Raw genomic sequence first — 22,870 nt, forward strand, 5'->3', positions numbered from 1 at the left:
CCGCTCTGGGCTCCAGGGCTGGGCTGGGGGGGGCGGGGACGGGGGGGGGCCTTGGGGTAGAGGGGGGGCCCGGGAAGCGTTTCCATGCCCCGGCCCCCCCCGGCCCTCCTTGCCCTATTCATGAGCCCCTATCCGTGCCCCCACATTCATGAGCCCCCCCCGTCCCGGGGGGGTTGTGGCCGGGCTCTTCGCATGGGGGGGTGTCGCAGCCGGGATGGTTGGGGGGGGCGTGATTGAGTCTGGGGGCGCTGGGGGGGGCGCGGGGCAGTGGGGATCTGGGGAGGGGGCTCGGGGGGAACGCGGGGCTGGAGGGGCCCGGGGCGGGGGCGGGGCTGGGGGGGGCCGCCCCGGGCGCTTCCCCCCCCCCCCCCCGGACCCCCCCGTCCCGCTCGGGCCATTGGCTGCGGCCGCGCTCGCTCCTCCCCGGCCGGGCTCGGCTGGCACCGCGCAGCGCCGGCCCCGCCGCGTCCCGGCTCCGCTCCGCTCCGCGCCGCGCCGCGCCGAGCCGAGCCGAGCCGAGCCGGGCCGGGTCGAGTCGGGCCAGGGCGGCGGCGCGGGGGGGGGGACGCAGGGCGGCCGCGGCCGTGCCGATCCGAGCCGATCCGACCGGAGCCGGGCGGGGGGGGCGCGGTGATAAATCTCCCCCCGGGCCAGCCGCCTCCTTGCCTAAATAAGGCCGATGCTGCGCCCGCCGCGGCGCGCACGGAGCCGCTAGCGGGGGGGCGGGCGGGGCCGGCACCGGTACCGGCACCGGTACCGGCACCAGCACCGGTACCGGCGGCGGGCGCGGCCCGCACCTGGCCATGGGCTAGCGGCGGCGGGGAGCGGGGCGCGGGGAGCGGCCCCGGAGGGAGGGCCCAGCCTTAACCCCTGCGCGCCCGCCCGGCCCCGCCCGCCGCCGCGCCGCGCCGCGCCGAGCCGAGCCGTGCGCGCCCCGCGGAGCCGCCCCGGCGGCGCCGTCCTTGGCTCAAGGGCACCGGGACCCCCCGCGGCGCGGGGCCGCCGCCGCCTCCCGCGCCCGCGGCCGCTGCCCCATGGGCCCGGCGCCATGCCGGTGCGGCGCGGGCACGTCGCCCCCCAGAACACCTTCCTGGACACCATCATCCGCAAGTTCGAGGGGCAGAGTGAGTGCGGGGGGCGCGGCCGGGCGGGGGGCGGCACCGTGCCGGGGGGGCTGCGGGGGGCTGGGGGCTGCGGGTGGGGCTGGGGGGCCTTTGTGCTGCAGCTGGGTGCCTTAATGTTGGGGCTGGGGGGCCTTAACGTTGGGGCTGGGGTCCTTCATGTTGGGGCTGGGGGCTTTATGTGTCTGGGGGGCCTTTATGTTGGGGCTGGGGGCTTCAGGTAAGGCTGGAGGGCATTTATGTGAGGCTGGGGGCCTTTACGTTGGCGCCGGGGGCTTTCGTGTGAGTCTGGAGGGCTTTATGTTGGGGTCAGGGGCCTTTGTGTTGAGGCTGGGGGCTTTGGTAAGGCTGGAGGGGGTTGGTGAGGCCGGGCATTTTGGGCGAGGCTGAGGTTTGGTGAGGCTGGGGGGGGCTTTTGGTGAGGCTGGGGGTGAGTGCCATGGGGCTCTGGGGCAGCTGTGGGGCACGTGCGAGAAGTCCAGCTGGGGGCTGGGGGGGGCCCTTGGGTGCTGGTGCCACGGTGGCCCCACAAGCACCCGTCCCCACCTCCATCCATGGACAGGGCACCCAGGCAGGGGGGTTCAGGGGGGGCTGGGGCTGGGGGTGCCCAGGGTCCGGTCCCTGAGGTGGGGACAGGGACGGAGAGCGGCCAGGACGGAGCTGCAGCCACAGCTCGCGTGACACGGCTGACGCTGGGGCTGGACCGCGGAGCCCCACCAGCACCACGGCCTCCTCGACCCACCAGAGCAGGGGCCTCGCGCTGGCATCACGCCGTGGGTTGTGGCCAGGGCCCTGCTGTCCTCGTCGGGGGGCTCCGCACCGCAGCCCCGGGGGCACTGCGGGGTGGCACAATGTGCCCCGGGGCACCGGGGTGGGCGCGCGGGGCTGCGGCGGGGCCCCGGTGCAGGCACGGGGTGGGGGGACCCTGCTGCGGCCGGTGCCCTTGGGCAGCTCCAGGCTGGGGACGAGCAGGGCGCTGCCGCTGCACGGTCCCTGGGGACGCTTCGGTTGCTGAGAGCCCAGGGCGGGGATGGACGGACGGATGGGTGGACGGATGGATGGATGGCTGGGCAGATGGAGTGGGGCGCGGGGCCAGGGCTCCCACGGGCTTCACCTCCACTTCCCCGCAGGCCGCAAGTTCATCATCGCCAACGCCCGGGTGGAGAACTGCGCCGTGATCTACTGCAACGATGGCTTCTGCGAGCTGTGCGGGTACACGCGGGCCGAGGTCATGCAGAAGCCCTGCACCTGCGACTTCCTGCACGGGCCCCGCACGCAGCGCAGCGCGGCCGCCCAGATCGCCCAGGCGCTGCTGGGCTCTGAGGAGCGCAAGGTGGAGATCTGCTTCTACCGCAAGGACGGTAGGGACCCCCGCCGCCGCATCGCCCGCGGGCTGGGGGTGCTGGGTGGGGAGTGGGCGCGCGGGCACCCTGCGCCGCGGGAGCCTCCCGGCGCGCTCCCGGCCGGCTGGCGGAGATTTATGGTTATTTGTGCGGGTGTGAGGGCGGCCGTCCGTCACGGGCAGACAGACCCTTGAGTTAACGGCCTGCTGCGGCGGGCGGCCGCGCCGCGTCCATCCATCAGCCGTGCCAGGCCCCGCCGCGCTGTGGGTGGCATGCGGTGCCAGCGCGGGTGGGAGCCGGCACCCGCCCCCCGGTGACAGCGTGCCAGGGCCGGGCCGGGGGCTCGTCCTGCCCCACTGGTGCCAGCGCGTCCCCTGCCGGGGCCCACAGCCCTCCCAGCTCCCCTGGGTCCGAGCAGGATCTGCGGGTGCTGTGGGGCAGCTGTGGGGCACCGCGCTGTAACCTGCCTGTGGGGACTGCAAAGTGTGTGTGTGGGGGGGTCGGGGGTCCCTGTGCTGCCCAGGGAGGGGGGTGAGGGGGTGGCAGGGAGCTGTGTCTGGGGCAGTGGGGATGGAGCCCCCAGGGACAGGAGGGGCAGCCCCTCTCCGGTGCCCCACAGTGCCCCACAGCTGCCCCACAGCCATGCCCAGACAGCTTGGGGGCTGTTGGCTCTGAGCCCGTGTCAGGCAGCGTGGCCCCCGCTGCCCCCTTCCCCGTGGGCACTTTGCTTGCTGGGGTCCCCAGGCAGGCAGGCAGGGACGGCGCCAGTGCTGCCCGTGGCACGTGGGCTGTGCTGCATTCCCCGAGCCCAGTGCTCCCAGTCCTGGGGGTGCCCGTCCTTCATGTCGGGCGGGGCCCCTGCTGCCCCACGGCATGGTGGCTCCGTGGAGAGGGGCTCGCTCCCCCCGTCCGTGTGGCCCCAGAGCACTGCGGGTGCAGTGGGGCTGCCCCTCGCCACGGCCCTGCGGTGCGGCTGCGCGCCACAAGGAGCCGGTCCCTGCGCCAGGTGTCCCGGCTCTCTCCGGCAGCTGTCTCTGGCGCTCGGCACCCGGCCCCGGTTCCGGCGCGCAGAGTAAACAAAGCTGGCTCCCAGCTGCCGGCCGTGCCGCGGAGCCACCACGTGCAGCCAGCAGCCCCGGCTCTGCGCCGCCGCCCGCAGCACAGGCACGGGGCACGAGGGCACGGGGCACGAGGGCACAAGGGCACGGGTCCTTCCCCTGCGGCCCCCATCTCCTACTCCCTCCTCCCTTGCTCATCCCCTGGGAGGAGCAGGAGCGAGGCTGCCGTGGCTCGGCTGCGCGGCCCCAGGGCTCTCACTGCCTATCTGGGGGCCTGGCTGCGGCTGTGGGGCTGCCCCAGTGAGCCGCATCCTGGCTCTGGTGCAGCCCCCGGCGCGGAGCTGAGCTCCGGTCCCGGCACGCAGCCGCTGGCGCATCCGTGCCAGGCACAGCCTGGGGCACCGCGACTTGGACAGGTGCATCTGCTGCCTGTGCACTTTGGACCCGCACGCAGGGTGCTCGGGGTGGCCGGGGCGCAGGCAGCACGTGGCTGCTTCCTCCCGCAGCCGCAGCGTGCCGAGTCCTCGTTAGCCCTCTGCTAATTGGCCCTGTCCATCTCCCGCTGTCGGGCACGTGCTGAGCAGATGGGGAGGCCCCGGGTCCCAACCTCTTCCTGCTGCCGTGGGGCTTTCCCTGCCCTGTGCCTCAGGGCCATGGGCAGGTGGTGCTGTGCGGTGCTGTGCGGTGCTGTGCCGTGCCGTGCGGTGCTGTGCCGTGCCATACGGTGCTTGGTGGCGGCGGGGCCGTCTGGCTGCAGGGCTGCCTGGCTGACAGCTGCGTATGCTTCGTGTCTCCGGTCGCGGGGCTCTGGCCAGCGTCAGCGCAGCTGGGCCAGACAGGCTGAGTGAGCGGGGGGACGCGGCCCTCGGGGGGACACAACCCTCAGGGGGGGAGCCTGGGCTGCGCACCCTGCGGGGCCAAGGGGGCCGGTGCCGTGCCGTGCTGCGCAAAGCCTGCGCCGTGCCGGTGGCACCCTGCGGTACCAGGGCAGCACAGCGCTCGCAGGCAGGGTGGGGTGAGGTGCTGTGCCTGTGACCCCCCCGGAGCAGGGAGGGGGTGGCTGCATCGTTTGTGCCCCCGGTGGGAGGGTCTGGGGGGGCCACCCCTGGTCACCGCCACCTTGGGGACTACACCTTGGGCTGGGTCCCCATGGAGCCCATGGAGCTGTGCAACCCCCACCTGGCCAAGGAGGGGGCACCAGGGGCTGGCCCCACACGGAGCTGTGCTCTCCATGGGGCCATGCACCCCTGCAGCGCCGTGGGGGTCCCAGCACCCCACAGCCCCCCCCACCCGTGTGCTGCCACAGGGCTCTGGGGAGCAGCGGTGCCCCTGCCCCTTGCTGTGCCCGGGGCTGCCGGGGGGGCCGGGGGGGGGGCCCCCCGGGTGTGCGGCGGGTGCCGGGTCGGCTGGCGCTGCGGCAGGGCTGCCCGCGCCGCGTCCCCAGGGAGTGCGGTGTTTCCGAGGGGATATTTATAGCCAGAGGAGAGCAGCAGCGGTGCCTGCAGAGGGGGAGCTGCTCCCTTTAACCCTTCCCTGCCTCCCCGTGCTGCAGGAGCCCCCCGTGACCCCCTGGCAGCCCCCTCCCCGTGGTGGCAGCGGGGACCCCAGGGTGCAGGTGCCCACAGCTTGCGGGGCGGCCGAAGGGGTCCTGGCCCCGTGCCCAGCCCCGATGCCCCGCCGGGCCGGGGGCACCCACGCTGCCTGGCTGCTGGCCCCAGCCTCGCGTGGCCCCGTGCAGTGGCACCGCACGGTGACATCCCCCTGAGGCCAGGGCCCGCTGCGGGGGTCCTGGCTGGCAGAGCCCACCGGGGCTGGGGAGCGGCTGGAGCCGGGCGCGTGCTGCGGGACAGAATTTGTCCCGGACCCGAAAATGACCAAACCAGGCAGCAAGGTGTGTGTCGGGGGCCTTGTGCTTGTCAGCGGCCGCAGTTTCCAGCCTCCCCTCCAGCTGCACTGCTGAAGGCTTCACCTGGCGCTGCCTGCGTGCCAACACCACGCTGTGACCCCTGCTGCCCCTGCTCAGCCCCAGCCCCGTGCTGCTGCTCCAGCAGGACGTGACCGGGCCCTGCCGGGTGCCTGGTGGGGCCCCGCGCAGCCCCGCAGCTCCTGCCCCGCCGTGCTTTGCTGCCTTGGTGGCAGCGGGGACCGGCTGCTCCTGCAGTGCTGCTCAGCGCCGGTGCAGCTCCCCGCGCCTGAGCGATGTTTGCAGAGCCCAAACAGGGACGCGGGAAGGTCGCGGCAGCCGCAGGGGAGCACGGCGGGGACAGCCGGCGTGCCGGGCAGCCGCGGCAAGGAGCGAGGTCAGGGCCAGGCTGTGCTGGAGCAGAGACCCCCCCCCCCGGCGTCGTCACCGCTGCCAGTGGCATTTCAGGTCACTGGGGGCTGGGCCTGGCCTCCGGCGGGTCCCTGGGCTGCGTGCAAGGGCTGAGGCCGGGCCAGGATCAGGCCCTCGGTGCTGCCTGCCAGGTGCCAGCGGGTGATCCTGGCACAGGGCCCCCCCGTGCCACTGGGGCTTCCCCGTCGCGGGCAGCTCAGCTGCTCCAGCCCCAGAGCATCCCAGTGCGGCACTGGGGGCTCCCAGCGGGTTCGTGCATGGGGACACACGGTGACATCTCCGAGGTGCCCCCACACCTACGTGCACCCGCAACACTGGGGGGGGGGGGGCGGGGTGGGTGCATGGGGTGGGTGCATGGGGGCCGTGTGGGGTGCTGTGCTGCGGGGCTGTGCACCGCCTTGGCCGTGGGGTGCTCAGCGTGGAGCAGTGCAGAGGGGAGGGCGCACAGCGGGGTGTGCGCAGCAGGGGGGTGCATGGGGCAGGCTACGCCGCGTGCCGTGGGGTGCGGAATGGGTGCACGGTGCGGGGTGCACGGCTCGGTCCGGGGGGGGCACGGCCGGGGGTGCCCGGTGCCGCCGCCCGGTGCCGCCGCCCGGTGGCCAAGCCGAGCAGCGCAGCCCCGGGCCGGAGCGGGGCCGGGGGGCTTTGGGGCGCAGGGAGGGGGGGGGGCGCGGGAGGGTGAGGGCGCGGGGCGGGACTGCGGGGTGCGCCTGGGCTTGGGGTGCGCCTGGGCTTGGGGCGCGCCCCAGGGCCGGGGGGTGCCTGGGTTTTGGGGTGCAGGGCGGGAGGGGTGGGGGCTCCCTGGGCGTGCAGGGCCACGGGGGGGCGGTTGGGGCGCAGGGCGCACCCCGAGCAGCGCGGGGCCGCCTCCAGTCCCCCCGGCTCGTGGGGGGGGTGCGGGGCCCGGCGAGGGGTGCGGGGCCCCTCGGCCCCCCAAGTCCTGCTGCGGGGGGGCTGGCACCGGGTGTGGGGGCCGCTCCCGGGCTGGGCACCCCCCTAGGGCTCCGGGGAACAACCGGCGGGGGGGGCACGGCCGGGACAGGGGCCGAGGGGCTCGGGCGAGGCTTGGGGCCGGGGGGGGCGATGCCGGGCGGGGGCGATCCGGGTCGGGCTCCGCGCAGCCCCCGGCCCCCGCTCCCAGCACCGGGCTTCCCCGGGACCCCCGCGCCCACCGGGGGTCCGCAGGGCCCGGCACCCCCCAGCCGGCTGCCTCCGCGCCCCCTTCCCGCAGGGCCCCCACAGCCCCAACCCCCGCGGCCCCGTGTCGGGGTCGGGGGCTTGGGATGGACGGGGGGGTGGACACGGGGCGGGTGGGGGGGGGACACGCGGGGAGTGGACCCGGGGGACGGACACGGGGCAGGGTGGATGCGGGGCGGGATGGACGCGGGGGTTGGACACGGGGGGGAAGGATGCGGGGCGGGATGGACACGAGGGGGTGGCCACGGGGGGGTGGCCGCGGGTGTCACCGGCCCGTCCCGAGGCGCGGGCGGCCGCTGGCCGCAGCCATATTTAGGCATAAAACCGGCGCCGGGTGCGGTGCCAAGGCCGCAGCCCCTGCAGCCGGGCCGGGGGGGGCGCGCACCCCAGTGCCGGGGGGGCCGGGGCCCGGCCCCCGCCCGCGGGACCCCCCCGCCCGCCGCCCGGTGAGCTTCGCGCGGCGCCGGGGGCTCCGGGGGGCCCGGTGAGGGGGGGACACCGCGAGGGGGGGGGATGCGGGGGCCCCCGTCCCGTGCCGTGGCCCCGCGCGTGGCCGCGGGGATGAGCCGGGATTAGGGCATCCCGCGGCGGGGGGGCGCCGGTGGAGCGCCAGGACCGCGCTGCTAATCTCCCCCCCCCCCGCCCCGCGCCCACGGGGGCGTCCGGGGCCGCGCCCCCACCCGCCGGGGCCCCACGCGGGGCCGGGATTCCTCGCGCGGGGCCGGGGCCGGGGCTCCCCGGTGCAGGCTGCCGGGCGCGCCGCCAGCGGGGGGGGCGGGCGGGGCGCGGGGCCCCGAGGACGCGGGGCCACGGGGGGGGACTGCGGGGCCCGGCCCCCCTGGCCCCCCCGCCGCGTCCTGCAGCGGGCGGCAGGAATGGGGGCGGAAGGGGGAGTTGCGGAGACCCCCCCCAAAAGTGATGCTGGGGAAGGGTCAGCCCCCAGCGGAGCCCCGTGGGCGCGGGATGCGGCCCCTGCCCAGTGCGGGAGAGGTCACACCGGGCTGCCCCCCCCCCGGCCCCCCCGTGCCCGCACGGCCGAGTTCACAGCTGCAGGAGCGGGATTAACGCCGCAGCTGGCAGAGCGCTGAGCGGCTTAGGGCGGCCGGCCGGGGGCAGCAGGGGCAGCGGGGGCAGCCCCGGCCCCAGCCCCCCGAGATCAGCCCCTGGGGCCTCTGGGGGGGCCGTGTGCCGCCCCCACCCCACGATCGGTTCCCCCTGGCATGGCCGTGCTGATGGGCCCCAGCGGGCCCTCTCTGTCCCCACCGTGCCTCAGTTTCCCCCGGCAGCGGCAGCCCGCAGGTCCCTGAGCCCCGGTCCCCGCAGGTAGCTGCTTCCTGTGCCTGGTGGACGTGGTGCCGGTGAAGAACGAGGATGGGGCCGTCATCATGTTCATCCTGAACTTCGAGGTGGTGATGGAGAAGGAGCGCCCGGGCTCGCCCGACGCCGACACCAACCACTGGGTCACTCCCGCCAGCTGGTTCCCCACAGGTGAGGCGCCCCGACCCGCGGCACCCGCTGCGGCCGAGCTCCTTGGCTGGGCCGTGGGAGGGTCTGGGGGGGCCGCCCCTCACCGCGCCCCTTCCTCTGGCCAGGGCGCAGCAAGTCCTTCAGGCTGAAGCTGCCGGCGCTGCTGGCGCTGACGGCGAGCAAGCAGTCCCTGCCCCAGGAGCCCCCCGATGCCGTCATCGTGGACTTCTCCAAGCACAGCAGCGAGTCAGCGCCCGAGGAGGCCACGTCCTCCCTGGAGAACAGCTGCCTGGGCTGCTCCCAGCCCGAGGACCAGAAGGCGCTGATGGACCCGGAGGAGGGCGATGGGCGCCCGGAGCCGCCCGTCACCCAGTCCTCGCCCCGCGCCGAGCGCCTGCACCTGCACGCCGCCTTCTCCAACTGCAGCCTGGCGCGGAGCCGCTCGCGTGAGAGCTGCCACAGCGTCCGCCGTGCCTCCTCCGTCGATGACATCGAGACCATGAAGGGCGAGGGCGACAAGCGCTGCCACAACCGGCACGCCACCGTGGGGGCCAGCATGCACCGTGGCTCCAGCACCGGTACGTGGGCTCCTGGTGCATCCCGGTGGCCGTGGTGCTGGGGATGGGGGGTATGTGCTGCCGGGGGCCTGCCCCGCACCTCCCTGCCCCGCAGCTGCAGGAGGGGAGGGTTCAGGCCCACCACGCAGGCAGCATTTGGCCCTGGGGTGAAGTCATTAGGGCTGGCAGCTCGTTAGGGTGCAGGGCAGCTGCTGGCACGCAGGTAGCCGGGCAGCTGCCAGCAAAGGGTGCCGCCGGCGGCTCGTTAGTGGCGCGGGGCGCTGGGCACCCGTCACTGTCAGGCTGGGCATTGCTGTAATGCGCTGCGCTGCCGGCGTCTCCGGTGCATGTGGGGCAGCCGTCCCTCGCCCTGCGCAGTGTCCGGCCCCCATTTGGCTCCCTTGTCCAGTGCCCTTCTGGCCCGTCAGTGCCTGGCTCCAGCCCCGGTGCCGGTGTCCTGCCTGCTCGTGTGGCAGCTCCCGTCACCACCTGGCGTGACCCCCGGCCCCGTAATCCTCTTAGCGACAAAGGGAGGGGACGGCAATTGCCTTGTTAAGCCTCTGCGCCCGCTAAGCGCATTAGGGAGGGGGGAAATAATTACATTAACGGTAAATGATACCAAGCTGTCGGTGCCCGTCCCGCCACGCCTGCTGGTGGCCTCTGCCTGCCCCGGGCACAGCTCCCTGCTCTCCTCACCCCACTGGGGACCCTGGGGGTGGCGGGGAGGGGTGGGGAGGGGTCCCACCCAGTGGCTGCAGCCCGTGCTGATGGTGCCCCCCTGGCCAGGGGCCATGAACAACATCCGCAGCACCCTGCTGAACTCCACCTCCGACTCGGACCTGATGCGCTACCGGGCAATCAGCAAGATCCCCCAGATCACCCTCAACTTCGTGGACTTCAAGGCGGACGCCTTCCTGGCCGCGCCGTCCAGCGAGAAGGAGATCATCGCCCCCACCAAGCTGAAGGACCGCACTCACAATGTCACCGAGAAGGTCACCCAGGTGAGCCCAGTGGCCGGAGGTGGCTGGACGGTGCTCCAGGCATGGTCGGAGCCCAGAAGGATGCTCTGCACTGCAGCAGGGTGCTGCTAGAGCACGCAGGGTGATGCTGGAGTGCGCAGGCAATGCTGGAGCGTGAACAGCGATGCTGGAGCTCACAGGGTGATGCTGGGGCGCGCAGGGAGTGCCTGTGGGTGCTCTGCACTGCAGGATGGTGCTGGACCCCTCAGGATGGTGCTCAGGACAAGGCTGGGGCCCTGGAGGGGCTGCATCCTGCGTGGGCTGGGACTGCTGTGAGGCTTGAGGTGCCACTTGGTGCCCGTGTGGCTGCTGTCCCCCACCCATGGGACCAGGCTGTCCCTCCCAAGCACCTCAAGAGATGTGGTCTGCAGTGGGGCCACTGCACTCCCCGCAGCAGGGCCATGGTCACCCAGGGGGGTTGGCCCCCTTCCCCAGTGGGGAGCTCGATGTGGGCGCTGCCCCAGGGATGGGGGCATCCCCTGCAGATCCTGACCTTGCTCCCTCCTGGGTGGGCTCAAGGCCCAGCAGCAAGCCCCAGCCCTGGCCCGCTGCCTGGGTGGGATGCACGAGAGCTACGTGCATGGCACAGCACGGCCCTGCGCCTCCTGCACCGTGCTGTGCTGTGCCGTGCCGTGCCATGCCACACCATGCTGTGCCGTGCCATGCCATCCTGTACTGTGCTGTGCCATGCCACGCCACGCTGCACCGTGATGCCTGCTCCCCGTTCTCTGGCCGTGACTCTTTGGCCCATGCTGGGCCCCTGCCCTGCACTGGCACTGCGGGCTAATCCTTCGCACGTTGTGTAACTGCCATCTGGCTGCGGGGAGCAGGCGGCTGCTGCTGCTTAATTACACCCTGATCCCAGCTCCCACTAATGAAGTTAAAGCTGCCGGCTTGATGCGCCAGGGCCGGCGAGCTCGGGGGACCTGCTGTACTCGTCCTGCCTGCCAGGGGTCGGGGGCTCGGGGAGGGGCCCGGCGGGGTGGGAGCTCCCAGGCACATCTGCCCTGCGCCGTCTGCGTGCGCCCGGGGTCCCTTGGTGGCCTGGCCCCCCCAGCGACGTGCCTGCGCCTCGCGCCTGCTGGCCCACGTGAGGGAACCCCCCCCACCCTGGGAGCTCCCAGCCCTGCTGTCGGGGCTGCCCCTGGGCCCCCCCTCGCTGTGAGAGGGAACGGCTGTGGGGCTCCTGCGTGGGCGGCAGAGCCCCCGGGGTCCAGAGTCCCTGGTCCCAGGGGCAGCACGGTGCCAGTGCTCAGCCCCCGCCCCCTGCCCCTGCAGCGCCGGCCTTCCCTGCTCCTCTCCAGTGCGCTAACGAGCAACGCATCCTGATTGCCTTTGCTGTGTAATTAATTACGATGCCGTGGCGGCTGCCGCTGCTGCTGTGCTGCCTGCCCAAGCCATGCTAATCTCCTCCTGCCACCAGCTGCCATCACCATGCGGTGCTGGACGGATGGACGGACGGACACAACCCCCCTTGCTGGGCCAGCGCAGCCCCCCTGCCGTGGGGTGGAGGGCTCGGCCGTGCCCCGCTGGGCTCTGGGGCAGGAGCAGACGCTGCGCCTGGGCATGGGGACGGGGTCGGGGCACACCAAGCACCGCTGCCAGGCTGGTGGGTGCGTGCTGGGGCTCCTTCAGGACAGAGGTGGATAGGGGTGCTGGGGGTGCCGGGGGTGCCGGGGGCATGGGGCACAGGCTCACCTCGGTGGGGCAGATGCTGTGGATTTGGAAGCCGAGGCCAAGGCGAGCCTGTCCCCGGGCAGCCGTAGTTCCAGCACGGTGAGCTGCTGGGTGGGGGCCAGGGGGGCCGGGGCTTCCAGGCAGCGGCACCGTGAATCATCTGCAGTGACGGCATCCAAACAAGCCCGCACCGCCCGCCGCACGCTCCCGCAGCTCCCGTCAAGGTCACCACGCTCCTGGGCCTGCCGGCCACCCCGTCTGGCCACACTGTGCCCGCCCAGTGGGCGACACCACCTGGGGACGGGGACAGGGGCTGCGGCTGGCACGGGGCGTTGTGGCTGGGGGGGCGCGAGGCCCCGCTGCAGCCCAGGGAGCACCAGCGGTGCCGGGGATGGAGGCTGCAGGGTCCCGGTGGCTCACGGCAGACCGAGGCCCCCTGACCCCTCCTGGTGGGGACCCCTGCCTGTGGGGCGCAGGCTGGTGCTGGAGCTGGGCGCTGCTGGCACCGCGCTGCCCGTGCCTGGGCTCCGCTGGCTGCGGGACGGGGCTGGTTTGGGGCACGTTGTGCCGCGGAGGGCTCGGTGGCTGTGCCCAGCTGCCTGCGCTGAAGGCTGGGGCGGATCAGCAGCACCTGGGGCTGGGAGCAGCATGGGGGCAGCTGTCCCGGTGTGGGGTGGCGTGAGGGCAGGAGCACTGGGAATGCAGAGCGGGGTCTCACTGGCAGGGCTGGGAGGCAGCCAGGGAGAGCGGGAGCCAGCGGAGCTGTGAATCAGCCTGCGGCAGCTGAGGAGCCCTGCGGGCAGCTTGTCCCCTTCTCCATCCCCAGCCCTATCCTTGCTTCCTTCCCCATCCCCATTCCATCCCCGTTCCTTTCCCATCCCCATCCCCATCCCACCCCCATCCCACCCCAGCCCATCCGTCCCCTTCCCTGGCACGCGGAGCTGTGACCGCCTCGCACCGAGCTCCCTATCTCAGGGGTCCCGAGGACCGTGGGGCACCCGTGGCTGGGGACGCGCGGGGGGGCTCGGGGCCCCGCGAGTGGGGAGCCCCCTCCCTGCCCCCCCCGTGCCTCAGTTTCCCGGGGGTGTTCCCGGTCCCTCCCCGGGGCGTGACGGGCACCGCGGGGAGTGGCGGCGGCGGGCGGGGGGGCGGCGGCTGCCGGGCTGGGAGCGAGCCCCGGCGGGGGCGGGGGCGGGGGCCGGGGGGGGCCGGGCCGCCCCTCTCCATCTGCCGCCCGCCGCGGCAGCTCCGCGCCCGCAGCCGCGCAGGGCAGCGCCGGGCTCCGCGGCAGCTCCGGGATGCGGGGCCCCGGGGGGGCGGCCGGCGGCTCCCCCCGCCCGGCAGCGCGGCGCTGAGCGCGGCCATGGCCCCGGGCAGGCGCGACAGCGGCGACCGCCCCGACGGCGACCGAAAGAGCGCCCGCGTCCGCCGCGCCGTCCGCATCTCCAGCCTGGTGGCACAGGAGGTGGGTGCGGGGGGGCCGGGGGGGAGACCGGGACCGGGGGGGGAGGTCCCGGCGCCGTACCCCGCCCGCAGCCGCGCTCGCCCCGACGACGGCGTCCCCAAGGCATTGCCCCGCGCTGCGCCGGCTCCAGCCCCCCCGCGGGATGCCCAAGACCCCCCCCCCGGCCCCCCGGTGCGGGGGTGTCCTGGGCGCGCGGGGGCCCGGGCCGGAGCCGTTCCCCGCGCTGGGCTGCGGCCGGCCCGGGGCGAGCCGGCTGATGCGCCGGCACGGAAAGGATGGGGTGGGGGTGGGCTGCCCGCAACTCCCCCCCCCCCCGGCGCTGGGCTCCGGGGCGGGGGGGTCCCAAGTGCCGTGGGGCGGTGGTGCTGGAGAGTCCCGAGCGGCGGGGAGCACCGCGTCGGGCTGGGCTGGGCTGGGCTCGGCGGGGCTGCGAGCGGGGTCTGTGGGGACACAGCCCCCCCACGGGGACCCCTCGCCAGCCGGTGCCACCCCAGCCCCTTGTGGGGTTGGGGTTGTGGCCACGGCGAGGGATGGGGCAGCGCCAGGTGTTTGGGGTGGCTGTTGTGTCCCCAGAGCACGGTCCCTGGTCCCCACCGTCGGGCGTTCCGTGGTGCGGTGGCGCACGCCGCGTGGCCGGGGTTCCGGGGCTGCTCCGTGTCTGCGTCAGCGGGTGGGGGTTCGGCTGCTGGGGGCTCGCACCGCCCCGTGGGGACGTCACCTCGTCACGGGGCTCGCCATCCCACCCCGCCACCGGTGCCTGCGCTGCGGCATTGCTGTCGGCAGCGGGAGAGGGCAGCGCCTCGAGGCCCGCGGTGGCACCCGTCCCGCTCGCCCATGTCGGTGGGTGCGCAGGGCGCCGCGCCGCTGCCGCAGCTGAACGCGGTGAGTGCTGGCTGGGCGTTGGGGTGTCCCCAGCACCGGAGTGCCTGTGGTGGGTGCCGTGAGTCCGCGTGGTGTGTTTGGGGTCGGCTGTGCAGGCGCATTGCTGTTGGACGGTGTCTGTTGGCAGAGAGGTGCATTGGGTGACCCACACGCCGGGCACCTCTGAGGATGACGGCACCGGGTGTCCCTGACGACGTTGGGTGGCTGTGCTGGTGTTGGCCGTGGTGGATGTGGGGTGTCTTTGTCACTGTGGCATTGGGTTTTGCCCAATTTGCCAAGTCCTGCCGTCGGGTGCCTCAGAGCACACCAAGCGTTGCCGTCACACTGGTGTTGCGGTGCCGTGGCTGTGGGGTGGCTCTGGCAGTACCACAGGCGTCAGGGACCTGTGTTATTTGGGCAGCCGAGCTTTGGTGTTTGTTGGGCATCGCAGAGGGCGTTGGGAATCCATCAGCGCCGATCCGGGTGGACCTGGGCAGGTGCCAGGTGCCTGCTTTGGGGCAGGCATTGGGGTCTGAGGTACGGCAAGGCCAGGTGGGTTCTGCGAGTCCGTCCCCAAAGGCTTGGGGACGCCGGGTGCCTGCCTCATCCCAGCGCTGGGTGTCCGACACGCTGCGGCCGTTTCCCTGCGGGTGCCTGGTGCCACTGCAAGCGCTGGTGTCAGCTGACGGGTTGGCGTGTGCCGGTGCCCCCAAAGCCACCAGCTTGTGGGCTGGGTGCGGGTGCCACCCACGAGCCGGGTGACAGCGGCCGCAGGGTGGCCGCGGGCTGCAGGGTCGGGGTATTTGTGGCAGCGAGGGGGCTGAGCCCCGTGGGCGCGGGTGTCTGGGTTGCGGCAGGTGCCGCTCCGGGCGCCTCCGGCTGTGCGGGCTGGGTGTCAGGTGCCTGTGTCACAGCAGGTGTCGGGCGTACGTGTCACCGCGAGCGAGAGGTGCTGGTGACTGCACGCCTGTGAGCGTGAGGTGACGCGTGCCTGCGCCAGGGCGGGTGTACGTGTCACTGGGTGCCGGCACTGCCGGGTATCTGTGTCACCGTGACTGATAGGTGTTGTGTCGCCGGGAGTCTCGAGGGAGCGCGTTCCTGCTGTGTGCCGGCGTCACCCGCACGCTGCTGGTGCACGGGTTGGAGGTCCGGGTGCCACGCATGCAGCCGGCGTCCGGGTCCGCTGCCGCACGGGGTGAGCACCCACGGTGGGCATGGGTGCACCTGGGTGCCGGGCACCGGCTGCACGGTGCTGGCGGTGTGATGGGGGCTGCGGGACCTGAGCGCAGCAGTGTGGCTGTCCCCACAGCCGGGTGGCTCGGAGGGGGCTGTCCCTGGCAGTGGTGAAGCACCGGGGGTGTCCGGGGGCTGCCCCCCGACCTGTCCTGGGGGCTGCCTGCCGCAGCTCGGTGACGTGGGGATGGTGCTGTTGTGTGTGGGGCTGCCCCTGTGCCATGCTTGGGGTCCCGGCGTGTGCCGGGAATGGGACAGGGGGATGGGGGTGCCGGGGCTGCCTCCCTGCAGCTGCACTGCTGAGGGGTCCGGGGGCGCGCCCCGTGTGGCACCGGGGTGTGACGGTGCCGCATTTGGGGAGGGGGTGTCCGCAGGGGCAGCGCGCTGCAGCTATGGGGCAGGGGGTGTCCCGCGGGGCCGACACCCCTCTGCTCTCGCCCGTCCCGTTATGGCCCGTTTTGAGCGGCTCAGAGGGGCCGTGGGACGGGGCCGTGGGGCTGGGGGTGTTCCTGCCCCCCCCCGGCCCCGCGTGTCCCCGCGGCCCCCATGACCCCGCGTGCCCTCGTGGCCCCGTGCCCCCGCGGTGCCGTCACCCCCGTGCCGCGGGGCCCCCCGTGCCCGCAGCCGCCCCCCCCCCCGGTAGGGGCGTGCGGTCGCGCCCCCCCCCTCGGCGCGTGCCGCGCGCGGCCCCGTCCCCCGCTCCGTCACGCGGCGTCTCGCGGGGACGCGCGGGTGCCAGCGGGAAATCCCCGCGCGTGGGCGGCGGCGGTGACTCAGGGCTGCCCGCGGCTGCCGAGCCCCCGCGTGTCCCCCCCGCGTGTCCCCCCCGCGTGTGCCCCCCGCGGCCCCGGGGCCGGCCCCGCCGCCGCCTCCTGGGTCCTCCCCGAGGCCACCCGCGGCCGGCGGCGCTCCGGGGCGGGGGGAGCCGGGAGGGGGCGCGGCGGCGGCACCCCCGTACCGGAGGGGTTAACGGGCGGGGGGCGGGCGCTGTGGGGGGGCAGCGGGGGCCGTTGCCGCCGCGGCAGCGGGGCAGGCTGGGTAGGATTTCCGCCCCAATAATTCCCCGCTCCGCCGGGGCGCTCCCGGCCGCGCCTCGCCGCCGTCCCGCCGGGGGGGGGGGGCGCACCGGGCGATGGGCGCGGGGCCGGCGGGGGGGGGTCGGGGCTCCCCGGGCCCCCCGGGCTGAGCGGCGGGGGCGCGCGCCATGGGCTCGGCCCCGCGCCCCGGGCGGCCGTGAGGATGCTGGCGTCGCTCCTGCAGCTGCTGCGGGACTTCTCGGGCCCCCCCGGCGCCGCCCCCCCGGCCCGCGCAGGCCCCATGCCCGGCGCCTCGCCCTGCGGCACCTGCCTCGGCCTCGGCCTCGATGGCGCGGGGCAGCGCCAGGAGCAGAAGGTACCGGCCGCTGCCCCCCCCCCCCGCGCCCCGGGGCCGCTGGGGCATGTCCGGGGGGGAGCGGGGGGGCGAGGGCAGGCGCCGGGCGCTGGGACCGCCCCGGGGCGCCCCTGCCCGGGGGGCGGGGGACCACGCGCTGGCACCCCCACTCGTGGCACGGCCCCCACGCGGCGGGGGGAGCGGGGGGGAACACGCGGGGGGGGACGGGGACGGGGAGCCCGGGCAGGGGTCGCGCCGCGGGGCGCCGGGTCCTCGGTCCCGGGGGCTGCGCTCGGGGCCGTGCGGCTGCGGGGCCGGTGCGGTGCCCAGCGGGGCTCTGTCCCGTGCCCCCCCCCGGCGCAGAGCCCCGCTCCCCCCGGGCCCCCGGTGTGCCCGCTCCCCTATTTATAGCCCGTGCGCCCGCAGCTGATCCCGCCGCGGACGGATGGGCGCAGCTGCCGGGCACGGCCGTGCCACCCGGGGCCCTGCTCGGGGTGCATGCGGGGGGGTCCCCGCTTCCCGCCCCGAGCCGCCGGGGTCGTCGGGCAGCACCAGAGCCCCCCCCCAGAGCGGGGCGAGCCAGGGACCGCCGCACGTCCCTGCTGCGTGTGTGGCCTCCTTTGCGGTGTGAAGGCGAGAATTGCCTGCTTCTGCCCCATTTCTGTGCCAGCGCCTCCTGCGCCTCCGCCAGCCAGAGGTGCTGCTGCCCCCGCACCCCCCCAGCAGCACTGCACCCCCTCCCCCCAATGCTGGGGGCTGGGGGCCGGGGGGACCTCAGCGGCTGGGGGGGGGCAGGTGTGGGGCAGCATGAGCAGGGCCCTGCGGGGTGCAGGAGGGCTGGGGGGGGGTGCGGGGAGGTGCCTGCGACAGCCGAGGTAGCGCCTGCGGGGGCCGGGCCCCCCCCGCATGGAAATGTCCCCTGGGCGCCTTTGCATTCGCGCCCTCATTTCCATGGGGCCCGGCTGCCGCACCCGGGGCTGGCGCTGCCCAGGGAAGGATGGGGGGGGAGGGGGAGCCCTGCCAAGGCTGGGGGCTGGGAGGGCTCTGCTGCACCCCATCACATCCCAGTGCGCCCCAGTGCACTACGTTGTGAGCACCCTCACACCGCACTGCACCCCACAACACCCCCCCAGCACCCCATTTGTCCTCTCTGCACCCTGCTGTACCCCACCGCAGCCCGCTGCACTGCATCGTACCCCCTGCACCCCATGGCTCCCCTCTGCACCCCACAGCACCCCCCTACACCCTGCTGCCCCCACCGCTGCCCCCCCCACTCCCCGCTGCACCCACTCGCGTCCCGTTGTGCAGCTCCTGCACCTCCCTGCACCCCTCGCACCCGGCACGGCACGCGGCCAGGAGCAGCCTGGTGCCGCAGCGCCTGGGGGCGGCTGGGGCTCGGTGTCCCCACGCTGGGGCCCAGCGGGGTGCAGGGACAGCCCGGGTGCCTGTGCTGCGGCACCGTGTGCCGGGGGGGCCGGGGGGCTCGTTCCCCGCCAGAGCAGGTGGGAGCTGAGCCCCTGCCGCCTGCCCAGGTGCTGTCGCTGGGCGCCGACGTCCTCCCCGAGTACAAGCTGCAGGCGCCGCGCATCCACAAATGGACCATCCTGCACTACAGCCCCTTCAAGGCGGTGTGGGACTGGCTCATCCTGCTGCTGGTCATCTACACGGCCATCTTCACGCCCTACTCGGCCGCCTTCCTGCTCAACGACCAGGAGGAGGCCCAGCGGCACAACTGTGGCTACTCCTGCAGCCCCCTCAACGTGGTCGACCTGATCGTGGACATCATGTTCATCATCGACATCCTCATCAACTTCCGCACCACCTACGTCAACTCCAACGAGGAGGTGGTGAGCCACCCCGCCAAGATCGCCATCCACTACTTCAAGGGCTGGTTCCTCATCGACATGGTGGCCGCCATCCCCTTCGACCTGCTCATCTTTGGCTCCGGCTCTGAGGAGGTATGGGGACGGGGACGGGGACGGGGACGGGGACGGGGACGGGGATGGGGATGGGGACGGGGACAGGGACGGGGACCAGTCCAGGTTTCCTGTGCAGGGAGGCAGGATGGGGTCTGTGTGTCAGGGCTCCGTGGGGGTCCCCACAGCCCTCAGTGCCCCCCTTGCAGACCACCACCCTGATCGGGCTGCTGAAGACGGCGCGGCTGCTGCGCCTGGTGCGGGTGGCCCGCAAGCTGGACCGGTACTCGGAGTACGGGGCGGCCGTGCTCTTCCTGCTGATGTGCACCTTCGCCCTCATCGCCCACTGGCTGGCCTGCATCTGGTACGCCATCGGCAACGTGGAGGGGCAGCGCATCGGCTGGCTGCACTCGCTGGGCGACCAGATCGGCAAGCCCCTGAACGACAGCAACCCCCTGTACGGCCCCACCATCAAGGACAAGTACGTCACGGCGCTCTACTTCACCTTCAGCAGCCTGACCAGCGTCGGCTTCGGCAACGTCTCGCCCAACACCAACTCCGAGAAGATCTTCTCCATCTGCGTCATGCTCATCGGCTGTGAGTGCGGCCGCCGCGGGGCTGGGGGCACGCGGGGCTGAGAGCGCACAGCTGTGCGTGTGTGTGAGCATGCACGTGAGGGACAGCGTGCCCGAGTGTGCGAGCAGGTGTGTGAGCAGGCGTGTGTGTGCATGAGTACGTGTGAGCGTGTATGGGCACGTGTGGATGTGAGTGTGCATACGTGTGATGGAACGTGTGTGAGTGGACGTGTGTGTGTGCACGTCAGCATGGATGTGTGGTAGAGCGTGTGTGTGAACAGACTTGTGTGAGTGTGCCTGTGGGTGTGTGCGTGCGTGTGGTGTATGTGCCATAGAACACGTGTGAGCGTGCGTGTATGTGTACGAGCGTGTGTGAAAGTGTGTAAGGACACGCGTTTGACCGCGTGTGGATGGCTGTGAGCACCCCTGTGTGTGTGAGCACGCGCTTGTCAGCAGCCCAGCTCCACGTGCGTGGGTGTCACCGTGCAGAGCTGTGGGTGTGCGAACGGGTGTGTTTGCAGGGTGGGGGGGCGGCCGTGCCCCTGCGGGTGCAAAGAGCACGCTTCTGTAGGCAGTGACGCTCCTCACGCGCGTGTGCGTCTTTGTCTACACGTGCCCGTGTGCGGGGTGCCCAAGGCGAGTTCCCACAGAGGTCCCCACACGCGGGGAGGGGGCTGCAGGGGGGGCTCCGGGGCACTGCTCACCGCCAGCCCCCCCCTTGCTGCCCCGGGGGGCTGGGGCCGCCCTCACCCCCGCCTCGCCGTGCCGCAGCCCTGATGTACGCCAGCATCTTCGGGAACGTCTCGGCCATCATCCAGCGCCTGTATTCGGGCACGGCGCGCTACCACACCCAGATGCTGCGCGTCCGCGAGTTCATCCGCTTCCACCAGATCCCCAACCCGCTGCGGCAGCGCCTGGAGGAGTACTTCCAGCACGCCTGGTCCTACACCAACGGCATCGACATGAACGCGGTGAGCGCCGCGCCGCGGTGAGCGCCGCGCCGCGCCGCCACGCACCGCCTCGTGCCGTGCCGTGCCGTGCCGTGACGTTCCCGTCTCCGCAGGTGCTGAAGGGCTTCCCTGAGTGCCTGCAGGCCGACATCTGCCTGCACCTGAACCGCAGCCTGCTGCAGAACTGCAAGCCCTTCAAGGGGGCCACCAAGGGCTGCCTGCGCGCCCTGGCCATGAAGTTCAAGACGACGCACGCGCCACCCGGGGACACCCTGGTGCACGCCGGGGACGTGCTCACCGCGCTCTACTTCATCTCCCGGGGCTCCATTGAGATCCTGCGTGGGGACGTGGTGGTGGCCATCCTGGGTGAGCCCCCGGGCTGAGGACGGGTACGGGGATGTGCCCCGGGTGCCGGCCCCCCCTCGCCGCCCCGGGCTGAACCCCGGTGCCTCCCTCCCTCCCCCCCAAGGGAAGAACGACATCTTTGGGGAGCCGCTGAACCTGTACGCGCGGCCAGGGAAGTCCAACGCGGACGTGCGGGCGCTCACCTACTGCGACCTGCACAAGATCCACCGCGAGGACCTGCTGGAGGTGCTGGACATGTACCCCGAGTTCTCTGACCACTTCTGGTCCAGCCTGGAGATCACCTTCAACCTGCGTGATGTGAGGGGCCGGGGGGGAGATAGGGGCACGGGGGGGCACTGGGACGGGGGGTGCTCACCCGGCTGGGCTGGGCTGGGGGGAGCAGTGCAGGGGTGCTCAGGGTGGGGACAGGGATGGGGCACAGCCACCGTGGGGCTGACAGGGACAAGCACCGCCATATGCCCCCCTCCCCACGCCGCCCCTCTACCCCCACCCCGGGGGGGCTCCTGGCATCTGCCCCCGCCTCAGCCGCCCCTCGCCCCGCAGACCAACATGATCCCCGGCTCCCCGGGCAGCGACGAGCTGGACAGCGGCTTCAACCGCCTGCGCAAGCGCAAGCTCTCCTTCCGCCGGCGCACCGAGAAAGGTACGGGGAGGGCGTGGGGGGTGCTGGAAAACAGGGAGCCCGGGGGGTGGGTGGGAATTCCGAGGGGCCGCCGTGACCCAGGGTTTGTCCCCCCCCTTCCCGATCCCCACAGACGCGGACACTGCCGGGGAGCTGCGGAGCGGGCAGAAGGCGCTGCGGCTGGGCAGGAGCTGCCAGGCGCCGGGGGCCCCGCGGGGGCCGGCCGAGTGGGACCCCTGCCACTCCAGCTCGCCCTCCAGCTCGCCCTCCAGCGATGAGGACGAGCACCCCGCGCCTGCCCCGGGGGCCGCCGTGCTCTCACCCTTCCACAGCCCCCGCCCGGGCGGCGAAGCCCCCGCACCCCCCGACGCCGAGGAGCGCAAGGGCAGCGATATGTGCAACCCCCTCTCAGGTGGGGACGGCGCTTGGGGGTGGTGGTGGGGGTCACCGCTTCTCCCCCTCCCTGCTCAAACCCCACTGGCATCTCCCACCCCCCCCACCCCATGCCCCCGCATCACCCTGCCCCGTTCCTCCTGTGCCCCCCCCCTCTGCTGTCACGCCCCCGCCCTCCGAGACCCCTCTGCGTGCTGCTGATGGTTGTGCCCCGCCATCAGGAGCCTTTTCGGGGGTGTCCAACATCTTCAGCTTCTGGGGGGAGAGTCGGGGGCGGCAGTACCAGGAGCTGCCGCGCTGCACCATCCCGGCGCACGCCGCCCTCAGCATCCCGCTGCCCTCCATGAGCCGCCGGCAGCGCTCCGAGGTGGAGACGCGGCTCGATCTCCTTCAGAAGCAGCTCAATAGGTACCGTGGGGGGGGGGGGGGGCAGCGAGACCCTCGGCAGCCCCCCGGATCGCCCCTCAGGGGCGATCTGGGGGGCTGCCGAGGGTCTCGCTGCCCTGCAGTAAGCGATGCCCTGCATACAGCACGGGGAGCCCCCACGCCCCCCGTGACACGTGTCTGTGCGCAGGCTGGAGACGCGGATGGCCGCGGACATCAGCTCCATCATGCAGCTGCTGCAGCGCCAGGCCGCGCTCGTGCCGCCCGCCTACAGCACGGTCTCGTCCCCACATCAGCCGCCGGGCCCCCCCCCGTGCCCGCTGCAGCCCGTCCTCCCCATCACCCCCATCCAGCCGCTCTCTCAGGTGAGCACCCACCGGACCCCAAACCCCCCAAAGTGTGGGGCAGACCCTGGGTGCCTGCTGGCAGGGTCCCGTTCTTGTGTCTTCCAGCCCCACAGGGAGCTGGGGGCACTGCTGAGCCCCCCCAGGTTTGGGGCAGACCCCTCTCCCTTGCTCCAGCACCCAGTCTTCCTTCTACGTGGTGAGCTGGGGTGGTCACGAGCCCCCCACGTTTGGGGCTGCCCCTCTCCTGTGCCCCATCCTCCACCCCCAGGGTGAAGTGAGGATGCTGCCGAGCCCCCAGGTGGGGCGCAGCCCCTCTCCTGTACCCCCCCTTCCCCCCCAGGACGAGTTTGGGTCGCAGCCGAGCCCCCGGGGGTGGCGCAGCCCCCTCCTGGCCCCCCGCTGACGCCGGCCGCCCTCTCTCCCGCAGGTTCCCAGCTTCCCGGTGCCGCTGGAGCTGCGGCGCGGCCCGGCCCCCCCCGAGCCGCCCCCCCCCGACGTGGTGCTGCTGCTGGAGCCCGCGGCCGCCCCGCGCCGCCGCTCGCTGCCCGGACAGCTGCCGCCGCCGCCGGGCGCTCAGCCCCTGCATAGACACTGCTCCGACCCCGGCAGTTAG

The 22,870-nt window shown here is 73.7% G+C and overlaps 1 protein-coding gene across 1 annotated transcript; it reads left to right on the forward strand.

Annotated features, from left to right (window-relative positions):
* Positions 1 to 1,048: 1,048 nt before the first annotated feature.
* Positions 1,049 to 22,870, forward strand: KCNH2 (potassium voltage-gated channel subfamily H member 2). Its single transcript, XM_035554520.1, has 15 exons — positions 1,049 to 1,124; positions 2,252 to 2,482; positions 8,378 to 8,542; positions 8,647 to 9,099; positions 9,865 to 10,079; positions 18,237 to 18,662; positions 18,830 to 19,217; positions 19,967 to 20,166; positions 20,259 to 20,511; positions 20,615 to 20,808; positions 21,055 to 21,154; positions 21,267 to 21,545; positions 21,748 to 21,934; positions 22,101 to 22,275; positions 22,685 to 22,870. The coding sequence occupies exons 1-15, from the start codon at positions 1,049 to 1,051 to the stop codon at positions 22,868 to 22,870; spliced, it is 3,528 nt and encodes a 1,175-aa protein (XP_035410413.1).

Source organism: Cygnus atratus, unplaced genomic scaffold (assembly GCF_013377495.2).
Source record: "Cygnus atratus isolate AKBS03 ecotype Queensland, Australia unplaced genomic scaffold, CAtr_DNAZoo_HiC_assembly HiC_scaffold_47, whole genome shotgun sequence".
Classification (NCBI taxonomy): Eukaryota; Metazoa; Chordata; class Aves; order Anseriformes; family Anatidae; genus Cygnus; species Cygnus atratus.